Source organism: Mauremys reevesii, linkage group 1 (genome assembly GCF_016161935.1).
Source record: "Mauremys reevesii isolate NIE-2019 linkage group 1, ASM1616193v1, whole genome shotgun sequence".
NCBI lineage: Eukaryota > Metazoa > Chordata > Testudines > Geoemydidae > Mauremys > Mauremys reevesii.
Genome location: NC_052623.1, coordinates 82205388 through 82226010, shown reverse-complemented (window position 1 = coordinate 82226010; position 20623 = coordinate 82205388). Strand labels below are relative to the sequence as shown.

Below are 20623 nucleotides of genomic sequence, written 5' to 3'. Positions count from 1 at the left end.
TAATGACTGCAGGACTGTACTGTTAAAGTGGGCACCGGATCTGGAGCATTCCACCAAGGTCTAGTGCTGGGTGAAGGGGTGAACTGAACTCCAGGAACTGCTCTGTAAATATCTGAAACTGGGACACCTTATAGAAAAGCAGCAGAGGGTAAATGAACTCTAGTGGAAAGGGCCCTAATCTGCCAAGGCAGGTCTAAATGGACCATCACATAACATGTCTTAATACAGTCTGAGACCCATTTTGACAGTCTGAGTAGAGATAGCCTGATCCTTCATTCTGTTGAAAAATACTAGGAACAATCTAGAAGAGTTCCTAAATGGCTTTATTCTGTCCAGATTGTAAGAAAGAGACCTGACAACATCCAAGGGGTGGAGTTTAGCTTCACCCAGGGTAATGTGAGGCTTGGGGAAGAAGACAGGATGGGTGGATCATCTGGTTAGAATGAAAGTCAGAAACCACTCTGGGTAAAAACCTGAGCTGAGGTCTTAAAGTCACTTTGTCATTGTGGAAGGGAGCTCAAGGTGGTTCCACCACCACCTGAAGGCCTGAAATCTCACTTACTCTTCTGGGTTGATATAATAGCCCCTAGGAAAGCAGTCTTCATGAATAGATGATACAAGGAATATATTGATGTCTCATTAAGTCTGCTAAAACAATGTTGAAGTTTCAGGAGGTAGAGTCTCCCTAAACGGCCGGAAAACATGAATGAGACCTTTGAGAACACTAGCCATTGTTGGATGAGAGAAAACAGTGTGGTCTTCCACCAGAAGCAGGTGAGCAATGGTACCAGCAACAATGGTACCAGCTCAGACAGCGCATCAGGACGCTGCTCCATGTATGGCCAAAGATGCCCCTCCTATCACTTCTCCTTTTTTTACATTGATACAAACAAGTTATGTATTACATTCCAGACGTTGCTAATTACCATCCTTCTCCTTGTACCTGCTACTGTGAACAAAACATCATTATCCATTAATCCTGTCATCTCATCCTTATCTTATAAGGGGTCAGTGTGTTCCCGTACCATCTCTTAAGAAAGGGTTTATGTAATTACTTGAGAACTATGGGTGTTCTTGTACCATCCTCTCTGGTCAGGAATGTGCTTACTTGGTTAGCCAATAACCTAGTGCGCTATTTTACCAAGGCCAGGCCTACTCTGGTTTACAGCCTTTGGTTCACACTGTTAGTTATGCCTAGGGTTCCAACCAGGCCTACAGTTTGTACAGTCTCCTTCTGGGAGATGGGGTGTGTATGGACAGGGAGGGAAAGGTCACTGTAAGTCCTTCAACATGTGAAAAGCCTCATTGAGGGCAAAGCCTTTGAAGGAGAGGTCCTCGATGGTTGTTTGAACCTCATTCAGTATTCCCAAAGACTGCAGCCAGGATGCCTTGAGCATTAATCACTTAATTGGGACACCAGGCCCAATTCAGGTAGTTGTATTTGGCCAGGATCACTTGTTAGTTCACAATGCATATTTATAGACTGGCTAATGAGTTTCAACCTTCAGACAACTTTTTAGGGCCTTATCCCTAGGAGTCACTTCAGTGTATCCCTGTTTGCTTGTACCTCTTGTGGACCATGGGTATGACCAGAGAGCCTGGTGTCTGGAGGTTGAAGAGATATTCGAAGCCCTCAGAAGGGACATGTCTGCTTTCTTAGATGTAGGTGCCATGGGAACAGGAATCTTCCAGAAATGCCTGGCTGGTTCCAATAAGCCCTCACTTATTGGTACTGTCAGTCTACCAGAGAACAACAACTGCAGGATACTGAGTAGTTTGTCCAACTTTTCATGTGCTCTCTTGACCAGGAATTCCAATGTGTTGTCTATCCTCCTGGGAAGTTCCTAGAAGATCCAGTAGTTATCAGGTGGGGTTGGAACAACTGGGGTCACAGTCTTGGCAGGTGAAAAGGATGAGATCAATGTTGGGACACTTTGGGCTTCTATCTGCTGTAAGTTCTCCTGATCACTCTGCCCAGGGTGCAGGAGGTGCCTGCTGAGCGCAGGGACCCTCTTGAAGTCTACAAGGAGAGGGTGACTTTGTTCTAGTCACCTGAGAGGCAGTCGAAACCCTGTGACTAAAGTGCATCCCCTGTGGGCCCCAGAAGGCCATGACTTCATGGGATGGGGCTATGGGCCATGACAGGTACCATGCAGTGTACTGCTCACAACTGTCCTGTAGTTTCTCTTTTCAGATGGTGTAGGGACCGGGGACTGAGGCACATAGCTAGGTGACATATCACCCCAGTCCTTCAAGTCCAACGAGGAGAAAGAACATACCTCCTCCATGGGTGGACCAATCTCTCGAATATTCAGGATGGATGGGCAGCTCATGTGGAGGCAGTACCAGTACCACAGCAGAGACTTTTTTAGCAGAAGACAGCAAACAGAGACTCAGGCTTGTCCAGTACCGTCAACTAGTACCGTGAATGGCATAGGTACCATGAAGAGAGGCTCCACAAGTGAAGACGCAGAAGAAAGGATGACTGGTATGGATGCAGTTGGGGTTAAGGTATTTGGTACAAAGGCAGAGTCTCAGTCAGACAGTGCTCTTTCAGTGCTCGATTTTTCAGCATCAATGCCAGAAAGTTCAACGAGTGTTCTTACACTGTGTACTCCAGTGCTCACTGCCTTGGTGTGTGCTGTTTTGGTGCTGGATGCTTTAATCCACAGCTGCTGGTACCAGGCACATTGATGGCTGGGGAGTATGTTGAGGCTGGTCAGTGGCCAATCAGTGCCAAGGACTTAGCAGAATCTGATCTCGGCCTTAAACTGTGTCATAGGCTAGATCTGCTTGGGGCCAGACAGAAGCTCTACATCTCCGCTTACCGTGAAAATGTTGCTCCTTCTGTCCTCACTCTTCAGAGGATTGGGCTGAAGAGGTGAAGGAACTCTGGCTAACTCCATGGTGGAATGGGATTTCATCGGCATCACATGGAATCTGGAGACTGGAGTGAACTGGTGGCTTACCAGGGAGCTCTGAGAGGTGGTCTGACCTGTAGGAAGTCTTCTTGATTTCATGGGGCTCTGAAGGAGAATGAGCTTAATTTGAGACTCCCTGGACTTCCGCGCCATTTTAGAGAAGGAACAAAATATAAAGCACTTTTATAGTATATGCATTTCTCCAGACCAAAGAGGTACTTAAAGGGTCCATAAGTGATGGGTATTGCTCCCTCGCAAGAGTAGCAGGTCTTGAAACCTGGGGATTTGGACTCTGCTATGTGTAGTGTGGTCCTGGTGTTGGAGATGGCATGGGGGCTCAAAAACCCTAAAATCTTTTTTTAAAATGCCAACAGGCCAATAGGATAAAACTAACTAAAACTATAATTAAGTGAAAATCTAAACTGTGCAGTGTAAAGAGACATGGATACTGCAGGTACTCTGTCTTGCAGCCACAGGTGGTAAACTGGAGAGTGGTTGTGGCCATCCTACCCTGGCTACACGGTGCTAGCATGTCCCAATGGACAAGGCTATTCAAAAGATTCTGATCTTGCACACATGGGATACATGAGCACCAGAAGTGAGATACATGTGGACAATCACTTAAGGAATATTTACAGTTGGATTTATATTGGGAACTGTGGAGCTACGCATCTCACCCCTGTGGTGCCTCCTGCTGGTCGTCTCAGGGAATTAGCGTTTCCAGCCTCCAGAGCGCCTCTGCAGGCTGGTGTCCTTCTGCCACTGGTCCCTGTGTCCCTCCCAGGACCCGGTGTTGCCCCCTGGCAATACCCCCCCAGTCTCAGGGTCTCCCCACCCAGGGGAACCCCCAACCCTCTATCCCCACCTTGCCTCAGTCGTGGGCTACTGCCAGTCACCATCTAGTCCCTGCTCACTGGAGCAGACTGCAGTGTAAAAGCCACTCATCATAGACAAGGGGGGTTTGGACCTGTTGCCCCTGCCTACCCGTGGGCTACCTCCTGCAACCCCAGTACCTAATTGGCCTTCCACTAGGCTGCAGCCTGGGGGGTTTCCAGGATGATTTTTAAGCCCTTCCAGGACGATTTTTAACATAAATCCTGATTTAAATATTTACTCTCCTCTTGTTTTTGATGTGTTTGCCTCATTTACTAGTTAACTACATATGGCTTTGGATCTTTTGCAACTATTTTTCTCTTCCTTCTTGACCTTGCTGTGAAGTCATAATACTGAATTTATGACCAATGAAACAGACTATGTCATCAAAAACACAGGCTTAAGAGTTCAGTGCAGGTTCAAGTGGAGAGATCGACTGTGGAAATAAGCTTTTATTCAGTACAAGTAGATGTGAAATACCACATTAAGCAGAAAGATCTGAGTGAGTGTTGCATTTTAAAAGTCTGTTCTAATGTGCAAGTCTCTTTTTAAAGCAAATACATCAAATGTCACAAATGTTAAAATACTTATGCCTATTAGAACAGTGTTTTCAAAAAATTGATCATACTGCATATCCAGAATCTACAAAATAGTATGAAAAGCTAATTTCAAAATAAGAGCATCATTTGTTTGTGCTCTAACCATTTCTTCAACTGAAAGTTATGTACCATACCAAAAACGTAAAACAAGAAAGTCCTATTTGCTGTTTTCAAAACAAAATTAAAAATATGAAGTAATGCTTTTATTTTAATCAAATTTAATCAAGTTGTGCTTTAGTTATACAAGTACTAGGCAAGTCCTGCACAACACTGCAGTGCAATAAAAAAGAAATTTAATCTTTTTCTGAAAATGTATACCTATATTCACTGAAAAAAAATAGTACCTGTAGCTAGAGCAGTGTTTTCCAAAGTGTGAGACATGCCTTGAGATAGGAGAACAAAGGACTAGTTAGAGGCATGTGGAAGATGAATTAATTAAAATGAAATGGAATAGAATAAAATGGAATGACTTTAAAATTTAACAAAACATTGCAGAGAACAAAAAGTTCAAGTAAGTAATTTGTTTTCTCCAAAGGTACCACACTATGGGGTTTTAACAGTCTGCCCACGAGAGAACCTTGACCATTTTGCCAGGTAGGCCTGACGCGTGGCGGGCCTCCTGCTTTCCAGGAGGCCTCGCTGGACGCCCTCCGAGCAGGTCCTTTCCTCTTAGCCTAACCACTGAGCAACCATGCAGTGAGGTGGAGGGCTGCAAGGTTGGGGTCGAGGAGGCAACCTTGGTCCTGAGAGAGAAAGTCTGGGCGGGTTGGTAGCGGCCGGGGGAGGGCGGTGGGGCGGGAGAGGGGCGGCAATGGACAGGTTTGTAAGAGTCCCATACCAGTGTTGCCTGGGCCATGCCAGGGCAATCATGAGGACACGAGCCTTGTCCATCTTGATTTTTTCTAGGATCTTGCTGATCACCAGAATTGGGGGAAAAGCACTTAGCAGCTGACCTGATCAGGACAGAAGGAAGGTGTCGGAAATCGCACCCTTGCCCAGGCCCCTCCTGGAACAGAACCGGGGGCACCGGCGGTTCTGCCTTGTTGCGAAAAGGTCCACTTGGGGAGTGCCCCACGTTCGGAAGATCATGTGATCCACCTCCAGGTGCAGTGACCACTCGTGCTGGGAGGAGAAGTCCAGGCTCAGGCGATCCACTCGAGAGTTCCGGATCCACTAAGTGGTGGGCTTCCAAGTTGATATTGTGGGCGGTGCAGAAGTCCCACAGCTGGAAGGCTTCCTGGCAGAGGGCTGAAGAGCGGGCCCCACCTTGCCTGTTGATGTAGAACATTGAGGCCGTGTTGTCCGTGAGAATTCTGATTACCCTGCCCATAAGACATGAGCGAAAGGCCAGGCAGGGCAGACGGACCACTTGGAGTTCTTTGACGTTTATGTGCAGGTCTAGTTCCTGCGCGGACCATAGGCCTTGGGTCTGTAGGTCTCCCACATTGGCTCCCCATCCCAAGTCCGAAGCATCGGATACACACACTATATAGTTGGGGAGCAGGTCCTGAACGGGACCTCTTGGAGCATGTTCTCCGGGGTGGACCACAAAAGGAGGGAGGCTAGTATGGACTTGGGCATGGTGAGGACTTTGTCCAACCTGTCTTTGGACTGGGAGAATGTCGAGGTCAGCCAGAGCTGAAGGGGCCGCATCCTGAATCTGGCATGGTGTACCACGTATGTGCATGCTGCCATGTGACCCAGGAGTTGCAGGCACGTTGTCATGGGAAACCTCGTGATCGCCCTGATGAGATCCCTCAAGGTTTCGAATCTTTGACCAGCCAGTTGTCGAGGTAAGGGAAGATCTGGACCTCCGGACGCCTGGGGTAGGCTGCCACCACAGACATACATTTTGTGAAGACTCTGGATGCCGTCAAGAGGCTAAACGGGAGGACGGTGAACTGGTAGGGCGGATCCCTGGTGCAGACTAGTAAGTCGTCCCTGGGCATCCCATCAAAATTGGTACTTACCCGCCTGCTTGCCTTTAGAGGGGTCAGGCTGAGGGGCAGGCCAATACTGCTGCTGTGGACACATCTTATAGTCTCTGGATTTTTTATAAGAAGGTTCGTATCAGGAGTGGGTGGCTTGACTGGGGGTCTGCTAGGGCTTGAACTTGGTCCTGCTGGGGCCGAGACAGAGAGACCAAGAGTCTTTAAGGCTGTGCAAGAGTTCTTGAGACTGTGTAATTTCACATCTGTTTGCTCCGCGAACAGGGCCTTGCCATCGAATGGGAGGTCTTGCAGGGAGCTCTGTGCCTCATTGGACAACCCGGACAAGAGGAGCCACGACACTCTCCACATGGACACCGCAGAGGCCATAGTTCTTGCTGCCATGTCCAAGGCTGCCTGAAGGGCTGCTCTGGCAGCAGCGGTGCCCTCCTCCATCAGGGCCTTATACTCCTTCCTATCACGCTCCTGGAGGAAGTCTGTAAACTTTGGCATTAGCCCCACAAGTTAAAATCGTATCTGCCCAGCAGGGCGTGGTGGTTTGCCATCCTCAGCTGGAAGCTTGAAGAAGAATAAAGCTTTCTACCAAACAAGTCCAGCCTCCTTGAGTCCTTATTCTTAAGGGTGGGAGCAGGTGGGCCTTGATGCTCCTTATGGTTGATCACTTTGACCACCAGGGAGTTGGGGGCAGGGTGGGTATAGAGATATTTGTGCCCCTTGGCAGGCACAAAATACTTCCGCTCTATCCTCTTAGATATGGGGGGGGCAAGGAACATGGGGTCTGCCACAGGGCAGTGGAAATTTTCACCACCCCTTCATGGAGAGGGAGGGCCACCCTAGCCGGCACTGTGGCTGAATGGACATCAAAGAGGGAGTCTGAAGGCTCCTCCACCTCTTAAGCCTGTTAATTGAGGCTTGAGGCCACCCTTTTCAGAAGCTGTTGGTGGGCTTCTGTGTCCTCCTGGGGAACAGGAGGAGGAGGCGCTGTGATAGCCTCATCAGTGGAGGATGAGGATGGAGGCGTGGTGCTCTGCGTTCCCACCAGTGCCGCAGTTCCCAGCGCTTGGTTCCCTTCTGAGTGCGGGGCTGGGAAGAGCACTCTGCTGACCCCTTCCTGGGGGGTTGAGAGAGGGAGGCCAACGGTCTGTCCGAGGCCCCAGCTACCGAGCAGGCCACCACCGGGGGCTGCGTCGGAGCCCATAGGTTCCATTGGTACCAGGGCCCTGGCCAGGGAGCCTGGGGCCACTGCACATGCTGTGGCACCGTCAGGGCGAGCTGCCCTGCTGGACTTGTCTGGTCCACTGACTGCTGGCTCCGAGGGGAGGCTGGGCTGGTATACGAACAACTGCTATCCCGGGATGGGGATGAGTAGCATCATTGTGAGTAGTGCTGGGCTTGAGACCTTGAGTCCTGTGTAGAGGAGCGGGAGTACTGCCTGTAACTGCTGCTCTGCGAACGACTCCATCGGGTGGATCTGCGATGGCTGGTTGCCAGCGATCTATGCCTGGTGCCATGCTGGGGACCTTGACCTGGGCGAAGAGCATGAGCGGCTTTGACATCAATATCGTGAGTGGCTATGGTGGTTTCTCGGTGTTGGCAACCTCCAGTGCCGTTCGTCCCAGTCCCAGCGGGGCATGCTCTGACCTCGAGGCCTGCACTCCCTCAATGCGGAGCAGTGCCTTGATTCCCTGCTGCTCGGCACCCAGACAGACAATTGAATGGGGGTCGATGGGGACCAGTGCGGGCTGCAAGCATGGTGGTCACTCTGTGGAAAGCGGCTTTGGGAACCTTCCCCCGACCATGAACGGTACCACTTGGGTGGCGACTGTGGCAGTCCAAGCACCAGCTTGCCTCTGGATCGGGGAGCTGCTGGGGTTGGTGCAGCCAGTACCAGGAGAGACATTACGTCTCAAGCCACCTGCAGGGCCTCCGGCATGGACGGCACCCATATGTGGCCACTGGCATCCGGGGAGGTCGGCTCAGAGTGGGTTTGGGCTACTCCGCTCTTCTTGAGTCGGAGGCCACAAGGTCGAGGGGGATCGAGAGCTGCCCAGCGTGGGTCTAGTCTTGCCCCAGCATTGCCCAGGTGCCTTGACAGAGAAGATAGCTTCTTCATCTTCTTAGAGTATCCCGTGGATGTGGAGTGGTGCTGGCTGGTGGAAGGCACCGCTGGGTCGCCGCGCACCGATGCTACAGTGCTTGGTGCCGACTTGGAGTGGCGTAGCAGTGTTGGGGGTCACAGCTGACTCCATCAATATGACTCGGAGCTGTATATTGCGTTCCTCTTTAGTATGGGGCTTAAATGATCTGCAAATTTTGCAGCGGTCGCTGATGTGGGTCTCCCCAAGACAGCGTAAGCAGCTAGTGTGCAGGTCACTTATGGGCATAGGCATTTTACAAGTGTTGTACAACTTAAAGCCCAGGGCGCGGGTCATGCCCCGACCTGGGCATGGTTCTTCTACTCTAGCAATATAATTTTTTTTTTAAACTACAGGTACTAACTATCTACGACTAAATGACAGTCCAAACAGGGAAAGCTACAGCAGAGAGCTGGAGCACAGAAGTTCCGAACCACCTTCACTGGCGGCAAGAAGGTACTGAGGGTGGGGGGGGAACGCATAGCACCCCTTATACTGTGCCAAGGAGGCGCCACTCTAGGGGTCGCTAGGAGCGCTCCCCTATAGGTACTGCTAAGGGAAAAAACTTCCGGCACCGTTGCACATGGTGAGCACACACACCTACTGTGGAATGTACTTGAGCAGTGTTTCTCAAACTGGGGTCGCTGCTTGTGTAGGGAAAGCCCCTGGCGGGCCGGGCTGGTTTGTTTATCTGCCCCATCTGCAGGTTTGGCCGATCGCGGCTCTCACTGGCCAGGGTTTGCTGCTCCGGGCCAATGGGGGCTGCTGGAAGCAGCGGCCAGTAAGTCCCTCGGCCCCGAGGTAAACAAACTGGCCCGGCCCGCCAGGGGCTTTCCCTACACAAGTGGCGATCCCAGTGTGAGAAACACTGCACTTGAGCAATCACTCAAAGAAAAACTACAAGCTTCCACTCTCAGAAGTTGGCTCAAGTAAGGATATTACCTCATCCCCCTTGCCTAACACAATATTAAAATTAATTATTTAAACACCCAAATGAAATAAAAAACTTATGACTCTAGCAGAAACATCAATTTGCCCACATTGTATATATTTAGGTACATATTTAACATGCTAACATTCAGAAAATACTATGGGCCTGATTCACCACTGTTTTTTTTCAGTTTTACACAGATGTTACTTCACGGATTTCAGTGAAGTTAAACCAGAGTAAACTGGAGAGAGACACAGGTGAATCAGGCCTTGTATACACACAATTCAGATGAGATAATGATGCTCTGAAACTTTGGACTTTTTCCCTTTCCTGACAGCTGTGCTTCCGAGTTCACTATTTGTATGTTAAATTAGCTTAAAATTTATTTTAACTAGTTAGATTTTACAGCGATTTGAGTTTTGCATACTCAAGGCATCCAGATACCTATCTTTCTGAAAGATAAAGGAAAAAACATGAAGCTTTAATAACCCAGAAAAATATCCATGTACCCATTTATACACACAAAGCAAAAAACCACTGTTTTAAAGATTATTTCTGCATATTGGATAGTTATGTAATTACTCTGCATCATTCAAATTGGCTGGCTTCCAAAATTGATGATATTCCGAATCTATTTGTGTTTAGTTTAGATGTAAACCAGGGAGACATAATTTTCACCTTTGTTTTAGCCGCCTTTTGGCTGTTGTAGGAACATTAGCACCATATCCATAGGAAAAGAGAATCCTTTCTGCTTCATCTTCATTTTCCACTGCAAAAAAACAAAAAGATGTATCCAATATTTTAAAAATACTGATCCTCAAAAGAACATAATTATAGTAAAAGAGGAAAAAAAAGTTATTTACCTATTCTGCAACTGCTGTTCTTTGAGATATGGGTGCAGATGTGTATTACACTCAGGCGTGCATGTGCCCAGTGTGAAAAGGATGGAGAATGTTGCCTAGCAGTACCCAGTGGGTTATGCATGTGCCCTCTGGCCCTCAAATTCCTTCCTAGGACTATTTTAGAGCATCACTGCCCTGGCCCCCCGAGTTCCTTTGCACTAGAATCCTGAGTGGAGACTCTAATACAGAGGGGGCAGAGGGTGGAATCCATGTCTGCACCTACATCTCAAAAGAACAACAGTCAGTAACCATTTTTTCTTCTTTGAGTGGTTAGACATGTATTCCACTCAGATAACTCACAAGCCATAGCAGAAGGAGGTGGGACTCAGAGTACTTAAACAGCGACTGCAGAACTGCCTTTCCAAAATTTGCATCTGATCTAGACACAGCACCTAATAGGGTAGTGTCTGGCAAAAGTCATGCATGAAAGACCAGATAATGGCCCTGCAAGTGTTCAATACTGACATCTCACTGAGAAAAGTGACCAAAGCTGCCTGGGTCCTCATCGAGTGAGCCACCAGTCTCCGGGGAAGTGTGGCCTGAGCTACCCTATATGCCATCGCAATGTAGGAAGTAATCCATTTGGACATCTTCTGTGCAGAAACTGACTGGTCCTTATTTGATCCACATAGGAGACAAAAAGCCAAGGTGATGCACGAAATGGTTCAGTCCTTTCCAGACAGAATACCAAGGATCATCTCACATTTAATGAATGAAGGGTTGCTCATCTGCATTTGAGTGAGGCTTAGGAAAAAAATACAGGTAAATATATTGTTTGGTTAATTTATACAACAATTTAAGGTATGGCCTTCAGGTCACCTTGTCTTTGAAAAACTGACTATATGGAGGCCCCATCATTAGGGCATTCAGTTTACTTACTCTCCTTGTGGATATTGTGGCCATTGTGAAGGCTGTTTTTTGGCAAAGGAGGGACAGAGAATGAGTTGCTAGGGGCTCAAAAGAAGGTCCCATAAGGACAGCCAGCACAGTATTAAGGTCCCACAAAGTAACTGCTAGCTTTACAGATGTAAAGAGGACAGACAATGCCTTTAAGAAATCTTACTACCATGGAGTTAGAGAAATCTGACTTTCCTTGGACTGGAGGATGGAATGACGAGATCGTCCCCAAGTGGACTCTCAATGAGCTGAGAGACCTGAAGATTACTAATATGTATCCAAAATGTCCTGAATGCAGGCCAGCACTGTTGAATTCCTCCAGACAGTGACCAAACCAAAAAATGTTTCAACTTGGCCAAATAGGCAGACCTAGTAGAGGATTTTCTATTATTAAGTAGGACTTCTTGAACTGCTTCTGAACATCGTCTTTCCTCTTCATCTAATTGTGCAGCATCTACACTGTGAGATGAAGACTGCTCACTGCTGGATGCCAACTCTGACTGTGGTGTTATGTAAGTAGCTTGGGAAGGTGGGTCTCAGAGGTTGAATAGATAGACTGGAAAGATCAGAGAACCAACACTGTCTTAGCCAAGCTGGCACAATGATGATCAGTCTGGCAAGATCCATCTTCAATTTGTGAACATCAGGGATGAGTGGGATCCGGGGAAAGGCATACATGAGCATTGATCCCCAATTCAAATGTCAGTTAAAGAGACTCGCTCAAGAGCAAAACTGACAATATTTTTTTTTGTCATTTCATTACAAACAGTTTGATAGTTGGAATGCCCCATTCTCTGGAGATGGACCTCAGAACGCTTTTCTTCACAGACCACTCGTGATTCTGGGAGAAATTCCTGCTGAGGTTATCAGCCAACTAATTTGGAGCACCCAGGAAGTGTGCAGCTATATGAATGAGGGCATCCTCAGAAGAGCTAAAACTTTACTGCTTCCTGACAGAGCTGGTTGGGGCAGACTTTACCCTGCTTGTACACATAATACACTGCAGTAGTATTGTCAGTAAGCATGTGAATCTCTGTGCCCTTGATCTGACCCAAAAGTCCCAGCACGTATTGCAAATCTCTCAAAGCTCCACGATGTTGATGTGAAAGGAGGGTTCCCGTTCTGTCCACAAATCTGAATTTTCTATGTACTTAGATGCATTCCTCTCCCTGCCCCATAACCGCCCTAGTGTGGAGCCATGGGTAACTATAGTCCTGGTCGGTGGAGGACAGGAAAAGGAGACACCTTCACATATATTGTTCTGATCTGCCCACCATGCTAGGGACTCCAGAATCGACAGTGGCACTTGGAAAATCCATCCAATGAGAGACAGACCAACTTCAACAAAGTTTGAAGAGGATGAAGGTGCAATCTCAAATGCATGTGGCCTATATCAAAAACTGAGTCCACAACAAAGAGGAAGAGTAAATCTGCTGCTGTTTGATAAACCTGTGGGATCGATATGATCAGTGCTGAGGCTGATGTTGCTGGTCCTAGACTCAATGGCCGCTCAACATACAGTACCAGAGTTGATGGTACAGTGCTTGAATGATCTTGCTTCTCTACAGGAGAGCATGTAGATGGCCCAGCTCTATCCTGAGCACTCCAGGAACCCCAGTGTCACCCAGCACACCTTTTAGAAGAAGAGGAAGAATCTCCCTGAGCCAAGGGCACTACTACTAACATAGACAAAATATCAAGAGAAAACTAGCTGAGAGAACAACAAAAGTGTAAGTTAAGGTACCACATGGAACGATCCGAGTCAAGCTGTGGACAGTGAGAAGGAACTGAAGGGGTCTGGGCAGCGCTATGCTTAAATAGTCCTAAGAGAGGCTACAAGGGCCAGAGGGCATGCAGTGCTCCTACAGGTATTTCTAGGCAACGTTCTCTGACTTCAGTGCACTGGTCACACACAAGTCTGCAACCAAAGAAGAACTGATTAAACCTTTAAGCAATTATGTTTATAATCTCCCTCTCTCTCTCTCACACACACACACTCTTCACTTTTTAAATTTGAAGTAAATGTAGTGCTTATGAAACAAAGAGGAAATGAAAAAGAATTGATGTCCTTGAGGGCTGAAGTCAACACTTTAGCCACAAATGCACTCATAATGCTAACTTCCTTCACACACTACTGGGCCAACATGCCTTAACTTTTTCTGAAGGGTGCAATCTCCATGCAAATATGATTCTTTGACTCTCCCCTGAAACTGCCAACAAGTATACTAATTAAGACTTTGATGTTAGTGCTTTTGAAGATATAGTTTGTCACAGAGTACGTATTTTGAAAATGGATATTTTGGGGTAAGAAACAAAAAAACTCATTTTCTCTCTTTCTCAGCTTCGAAAATAAAACATACATGCCCTACTAATTATAAAATTCACAGAGAAAGACCTATTCAGTCCATCCTCCTATAAGTGCATGATTATTCTCTGAAATATATTTTACTAATGCATTGTCCAATCTAGTTTCAGAAGTCTCAAAGTATTATCTTTTGGGTTATTTTATATTGAGTAGTTCATTAATTTAAATGATTTCACATAAAAATAGTTAATTATTCCTCTTTCACCATCTCATTTGTGATATAAAATAGCAAATAAGTAATTTTAGCTCCAAGAGTGAGCGTTTCTTATTTCTCTGGCAGAATACCATTGCTGCAACATGCAATAGCATAATTATACACTCTAAGTAGAACTATGTGCACAGAATGTACAGGACAAAATATTGGCAACAGCATCTCAGATCTGAATGCAGGAAAAAAAAAGATCTAATCTATTATCTCAAGGCTCGGCTATTATTGACAAACTAAGAACATATAAAGCTTTCCCTTAAACATATGATGATATAAATTATACCTACACCAATACTTTTATTAGTAAACTAAATTATAACAGAAACAAGTCCAATATTACATTGAATTTTAACTTTTTAAAAGCAAAGAAAATAAAGCTAAAGCAATCTATTTAGAGTTAGATAACTCAGCAATCTGAAAACATATTTCTAAGGATTTAAAACCAAATGAAAATTGCTTTAAAAAGCTGGATTTTTTATAGTCCAAGGGTACAAGATTTACGCACCTACAAAAATTAAAATCGGGTTAACATAGGGCTTACTCCCTGACACACTACAAATGTAATTTTTTCTAGAGCAGGTTACTCCTTTCAATAGCATTGTGACAAATACAAACAACATGGGACTGGGGTTACATCTAAATATGGGAGTAACTATATTTTGCGGATACAGACTAACACGGCTGCTACTCTGAAATATATCCACCGTTGTTATGTACTAGGAAATCCCACTGCTACTAACATATACCTACTGTGTAAGCAGCAAGACTGTTGTTATCACAGCCAGCTTGTGTCTCACCCTGCTCTTCCATATTATTTGTATTTGATACAATGCTATTAAAAGGGGTAGCTTGGGGAGAACATCATAACTTAGACAAACCTCCAGGGCTGTCTAATTATACTAGGGACTTCTCCAACTCCCAGATACCACGGGATCAGGAGGATGCAAAGATGGCTTAAAGCCACCTTAAACCCTCTCCTCCCACTGGACTGCAAGTTCTGTGCTGGGCCTCTTAGCCTATGTCTACACAGCAAAGAAAAATCCGTGGTTGGACTGTGCCAGCCAACTTGGGCTTGCAGGGCTGTTTCATTTCTGTTTAGACTTCAGACTTGGTGTGGAGCCCAAGCACTGGGACCCTCCCACGCCACAGGGTCCTAGAGCCCAAGCTCTAGCCTGAAAGTCTACACAGCAATAAAACAGCCCAGCAGCCCGAGCCCTGCAAGCCCGAGTCAGCTAGCACAGGCCAGCCGAGGGTGTCTAGTTATTGTGTAGACATACCCTTAGAGGATCAGCACAGAATCTTACCCTATTTGTTCAGCTATGTAGGCACAGGCTATCTAAATGTAGGGCCTGGAAGGCAAAGACACGAAGTTTGAACTTGATGCAGGCAATGAGCCAAGACTAATGCTCATTGAGCTAAAACATGCTTGTTTTACTGTTATCTTATCCCCGTCCTCCATCCCCCATACTGTTTTTGCCCCTGTTGTGATCAATTGTATTGGACACAATAAGCTCACTGGGGTAGGGACAGTCTTTTAAATTAATGTTTGTACTATACTTAGCACAAAATGGCCCCATCATAAGAATGACATTCACAACACTGATATCTCATCCACTCAAAAGTCCACTCCCCCCAATCATCCAAACAATCTAAAACCAAAAATATCCCAGTATAGTCTTAACCCCAAAAAAGAAGACCCAGAGATTCCAAGTGATTTCACTACTGCTATTTATGCGGAAGGCACTCAGTTATTATGACAAATAGTACAAATGCCTAAAACAGACAGATCCCTGACTAGGCCATTACAGACTATTGTAGTATTAATAAGTGAAACATAATGAGGAGTCAGTGAAGTGATGGTAATAATCACATTTCAATAGTCTCTTCCACATGCACATGCTCTGCAGAGAAAAAATGTCAACATTATTTGATACAAGCCATTTCACTTGAGTAAATATATCATTTCTTGCAAGGACAAAGATAGCATACAATAGTAAAGGCCTTATCAGTCAACCCCCCTCTCCTCATCCCCCCCCAAAAGTATAGCTTTTCAAGGTAAAGAGATTCAGAGTGGCCCCAGAATTCAAAGGATGAAATCTTGGCCCCACTGAAGTTAATGGTAAAATCCCATTTCAATGGAGCCCGGATTTAATACTAAATCTTTTGTTTCATATTGCTCTGGGAAGCAGATAATAAGATTTCTATGGCACACAAATGAATGATCCAAATATAAATGTTCAGAACTTTAAAAATAATGAACATATTTTCTTCAAATGAGTTGTTTTTGCTTCTTCAGATATTTGAATTAAAATGCCAAGATTTCAGTTGTAATATACAGGGAACGTTTGTCCTTCCTCCTCTTCACATGTTTATAAACAATAGCAGGCTCAATTTTATCCCCTTTAATTTTCCCCAAAAGATCACCATTTTGTTGAGACCAAGCATGGAAGATTTCAGCCATAAAGAGATCTATTTAAAAAACTTACAATCAACTGGAGGAAGTTGGGTTAAAATGAATACAACTATAATTATAGCTTCCACTACCTCAGAAGCTATAACAGTAAAAAATACCAATGATTAATTTCAAAAGAATGCAGTGTCCTCATTTTCATCATCTTTAGATTCACTCAAATCTTTTTTTTTTAAATAAGAAAACAATGGTAGATATTAAGTAACAGTAAAAATAGGCATGGTAAAATAATAATTTGTATTACAATTCTTTCCTTTTTAAAAACTGAATAACAGTTCAATAGTAAACCAATTTTTTCAAAAAGTCTTGTATTGCAAGCATACAATTTTAAGGTTTAATTATAACTCATTAAATATTTATCAAGTAGCTAATACTTTCAATTCCAGCAACAGATCTTTTACCTGCTAAACACCAGATGAAATAAGAAAGTTTGCAGGCATAAGGAAGAAACCATTCTAAACCATGATTCTCTCTTTGGGAAAATTCTTCATTATCCTAATAAGGGTGGAAGTCCGAACAATTCTAAATGTATCTGATGTTGACACATAAATATCCCTCCGGAAGAATAACACATGCATTTCCAACACTCTTTATATTACTGTCAGTAGCATATATCAAATATACATTAATAAAAGTTATATTGGGTCAAAATTAGACAGCCATGCCAGCTTCCAGGTACAGCTACTTGTAAAGTTTCATACAATATCCACATCTTAGTTGCTGAAAGCACCTTAGCCCAATCCAAGGCATCTTTATAACCTCACACTCTTTTGTGAGCTGTTATTTACACATAAAATGTAACATCCTTTTGCAAAATTCCTTTGTTGTACTTAAGTGAATATATCATCTGTCTATCTCATTTTAATGACATGTAGTCCCCAAATGGAACCTCAAATAGAATCCTTGTTCTGGATTTTTCTGGGTGAAAGGAAGGCAGGTAGAAGGTGGGAGATGGATCAGAATCCCTGAATATGTCTTTCAACCTTAGGACCTGATCCTTCAACAAGTGCATTTCAGGGTGCCACATGGACTCCATGGCGTACTTAAAACACAGTGAGTTTCAGGTGGAACCAGGAACTAAGACCTTGATCCTGCAACTGAAAGGGGCCTGTTTTCTGGATCCAGTCTGGATATGAACCAAGATAGTTGAAATCTCATGAAAAGAAATGACCTCACAAGGATTTCATCAGGTAAAACGGGAGATCCTGTTATTTTTGCCACTTTGGGCAAACATCTTTCAAAAATAGCTTATAAGACTTCTACACTGTCAAACTTGAACTCTAGTCATGGTTTTATTTTGAACCAAAATTTTGAATCCTCATCAGTACCTAATACAAATCTGGCTCTAGCTTTCCTGGACCATACCTAATTAATATTAATCATTCATTGAATTAAAACCAAATTATATTTATGTATTGTATTGGAGAACCAAGGATTGGGCTTTATCATGTTAGATCGGGGTGGGCAAACTTTTTGGCCCAAGGGCCACATCGGGGTTACGCAACTGTATGGAGGGCCGGGTAGGGAAGGCTGTGCCTTCCCAAACAGCCTGGCCCCTACCCGCTATCTGCCCCCTCCCACTTCTCCCCGCCCAACTGCCCTCTCAGAACCCGCAACCCATCCACCCCCCCTGCTCCTTGTTCCCTGACCACCCCTTCCCTGGACCCTCGCCCCTTATCTAACCCCCCTGCTCCCAGTCCCCTGACTGCCCCAACCCCTATCCACACCTCCGCCCCCTGACAGCCCCCCGGGACTCCCACCCCTTATCCAACCACCTCTGCTCCTCGTCCCCTGACCACCCCCTGCTGGAACCCCTCGCCCCTAACTGCCCCCCCGGGATCCCACCCCCTTATCGAACCCTCCCCTGACCTTCCGACCCCTATCCACATCCCTGCCCCCGACAAGCTCCCCAGGACTCCCACTCCCAACCCTCCCTGTTCCCCATCCCCTGACCACACCCCCGAGAACCTCCGCCCCATCCAACCGCCTCCTCCTCCCTGACCCTCCGCCCCCTTACCAGCAGCAGGAGTTTGCAGCTGTGACACCCGGGCACAGCCAGCTGCGCTCCACACGCTGCCCAGCGGGAGCGGTGGGCCAGAACGCGGCCTGTGCAGCGGTGTGGCTGCGGGGGAGGGGCCGAGCAGGACGGCCCCACAGGCTGGATGTGGCTCGTGGGCCGTAGTTTGCCCATGTCTGTGTTAGATGCTATATACATATGTAATAAAAAAAGACAGTGCATGTCCCATACACCTAACGATCAAAGAGTACAATAAGAAACAAGAGGTGGAGAGAGTAACATGGTAACAGTGGGATGATTGTTTGGTATAATAAGGAGTGCTTAACATTTAGCACAAGTATATAAGTATATAAATTTATAATATTTAGTACAGATCTTTAAGATGCAATAAATATTTTTAATATAAAATGCAATAATTTTTTCAATACACACTATGTAATTTGTACCGAAAGGATTTATTGCACCTTGAATCTCTACCTAAAAAGGCTTGTGCTAAATATTATATATCATCACAAACAATGCATCTTTTATAAGAACACCAGTACCACCAGAAAAAACAGTATAATTTGGGTCCAAACTTACTTTCTGCAGTTTGCATTATTATCTCATCAAGTTCTTTTTCCAGTTTTTCATAAGTGTCAAGCCTTGCCTGATGCTCAGAATTCTGTGCCTGAAGTTCAGTAATGCGTGTCTCACTAGATGCTTGAAGGCTATAAAACTCCTTAGTGAGAACCTGAGAGAATGAACAACAGAACAAATGCAAGGATTGGGATTATAAGATATTTGTGAGGGAGGCGAAAACACGTATGTGAAAGATTCGGTAGTCTTATATTTAAAGATAACAGATTTTCAGTGTCTGTTGAAAAGTCCAATTTAATGTGTCATTCAGAAAAGGGAAAAAAATCTTTTTAACAGCAGATATTCTCTAAATATACTATCTTGGACAGATCTACTCTCTTGAGTTAGGTGCCATGCGACAAGACATCTGACAGCTCTTTAAAGCTCTAGTGATTTCATGAGCCTCTACTTGAGGACACAAGCAAAATCCTCATGGGAGGAGAATCAAGAAAAAAGGATAAGGGGGTGGGGGAGTGTTTAATACTGTACATAGGATTTTAAATAATGGAAGGTATTTGTTTTGTTGTTTACTTTGATTAGTTCAAGGGACTTCTTTAATAAAAGGATAAATGCATAATTATCATAATTTGATGTTTATGATGCACTTATTTCCTATAAATATAGAGAACCAAATATTAATACATTAACAACATTCAAGACTAGCAAAAATAATTAACACAATAGGCTGAGGACTTAAATAAAAATAAGCACATATTCAATTCAAAGTAGAAGCTGTAAATGCAAATGTGAGAATCTTAAAAGCAAAAACAGGTGATCTAGAACGCCTGGAAATGGAAAAAGACCATGACAAAAGAAACGTTACTAAAACAAAGTTGAATGACAAAAACCAGTTTAATTCTTTAATATCTAGCTATATACTATACAGTAAGGAGAAAATAGATGGAATAAGTGGGGGTGTTTACAGGACATGGAGATTACTTACTTGTAACCAAAGTCCTTCAAGATGGACTCTGCATATTCATATCTTGGCACGTGTCAACAGGTGCCAGTGAACCATGCAACCTTCTACTAGTAGTGCCAAATAGATAGCTTATGTGCCCCCTTCCCATCCCTCCTCTCAATGTCCAAGCACGTAGAACCAATCTACAAAACTGGGCACCCAATTTAATCATGTTATCTAATGAATGTTTAATTATATGTATTGAACGCCCCATGGCTGCATTACAAATTTCAATTAGCAGGACCTGTCTTGCACTGCCTCACCCATCTAGATAATATCTGTGTGGAAATGGGGTTCCCAGTTACCCACATATGAATCAAAATTTGTGTGAAAATCTAAAATCCTTGGTCCTATCTAAATATAACAATCTTTTTTCATCCAAACAGTGTAACTTTGATTCGCTCTTATTTGAATGAGGTCTGGGAAAAAACGCTGAAAGAGTAACAGATCAATTGACATGGAAATTGGAAATTATTTTTGGTATGAATCTTGGATGTGGGGGAAGAACTATATACTCTATAATGTATATACTCGATCATAAGCCGATTTGTTTATAAGCCGACCCCACCCCCAAGATAGATAAGTAAAAATGGAAAATTTTTATAATCCATTCATAAGCCGACTCTATAATTCAGGGGTCGGCAAACTTTGGCTCCCGGGCCATCAGGATAAGCCACTGGTGGACTGAGATGGTTTGTTTACTGCGAGCATCCGCAGGCACGAAAGTAAACCTAAGTGTCCCGGCGCTCCAGCTGCTTATCCTGACAGGCCGGGACA

General features: G+C 44.8%; 1 protein-coding gene and 1 long non-coding RNA gene across 9 annotated transcripts in view; one reads left to right on the top strand and one right to left on the bottom strand.

Moving 5' to 3' along the window:
• PIBF1 (progesterone immunomodulatory binding factor 1) overlaps positions 1-20623 on the bottom strand; it is a 187825-nt gene that overhangs the window by 60198 nt on the left and 107004 nt on the right. For all 8 annotated transcript variants that reach the window (XM_039529625.1, XM_039529659.1, XM_039529668.1 and 5 more), the window contains 2 exons: positions 18850-19000; positions 10087-10177 (listed from right to left, as the gene is read on the bottom strand). In XM_039529625.1, the coding sequence (XP_039385559.1) occupies positions 10087-10177; positions 18850-19000 (242 nt within the window). The remainder of the gene's footprint in view (positions 1-10086; positions 10178-18849; positions 19001-20623) is intronic.
• Positions 4194-6932, top strand: LOC120400737. The gene is made up of 4 exons (XR_005596030.1): positions 4194-4296; positions 4929-4987; positions 5300-5497; positions 6607-6932. It is a non-coding gene; the product is annotated as an uncharacterized LOC120400737 (long non-coding RNA).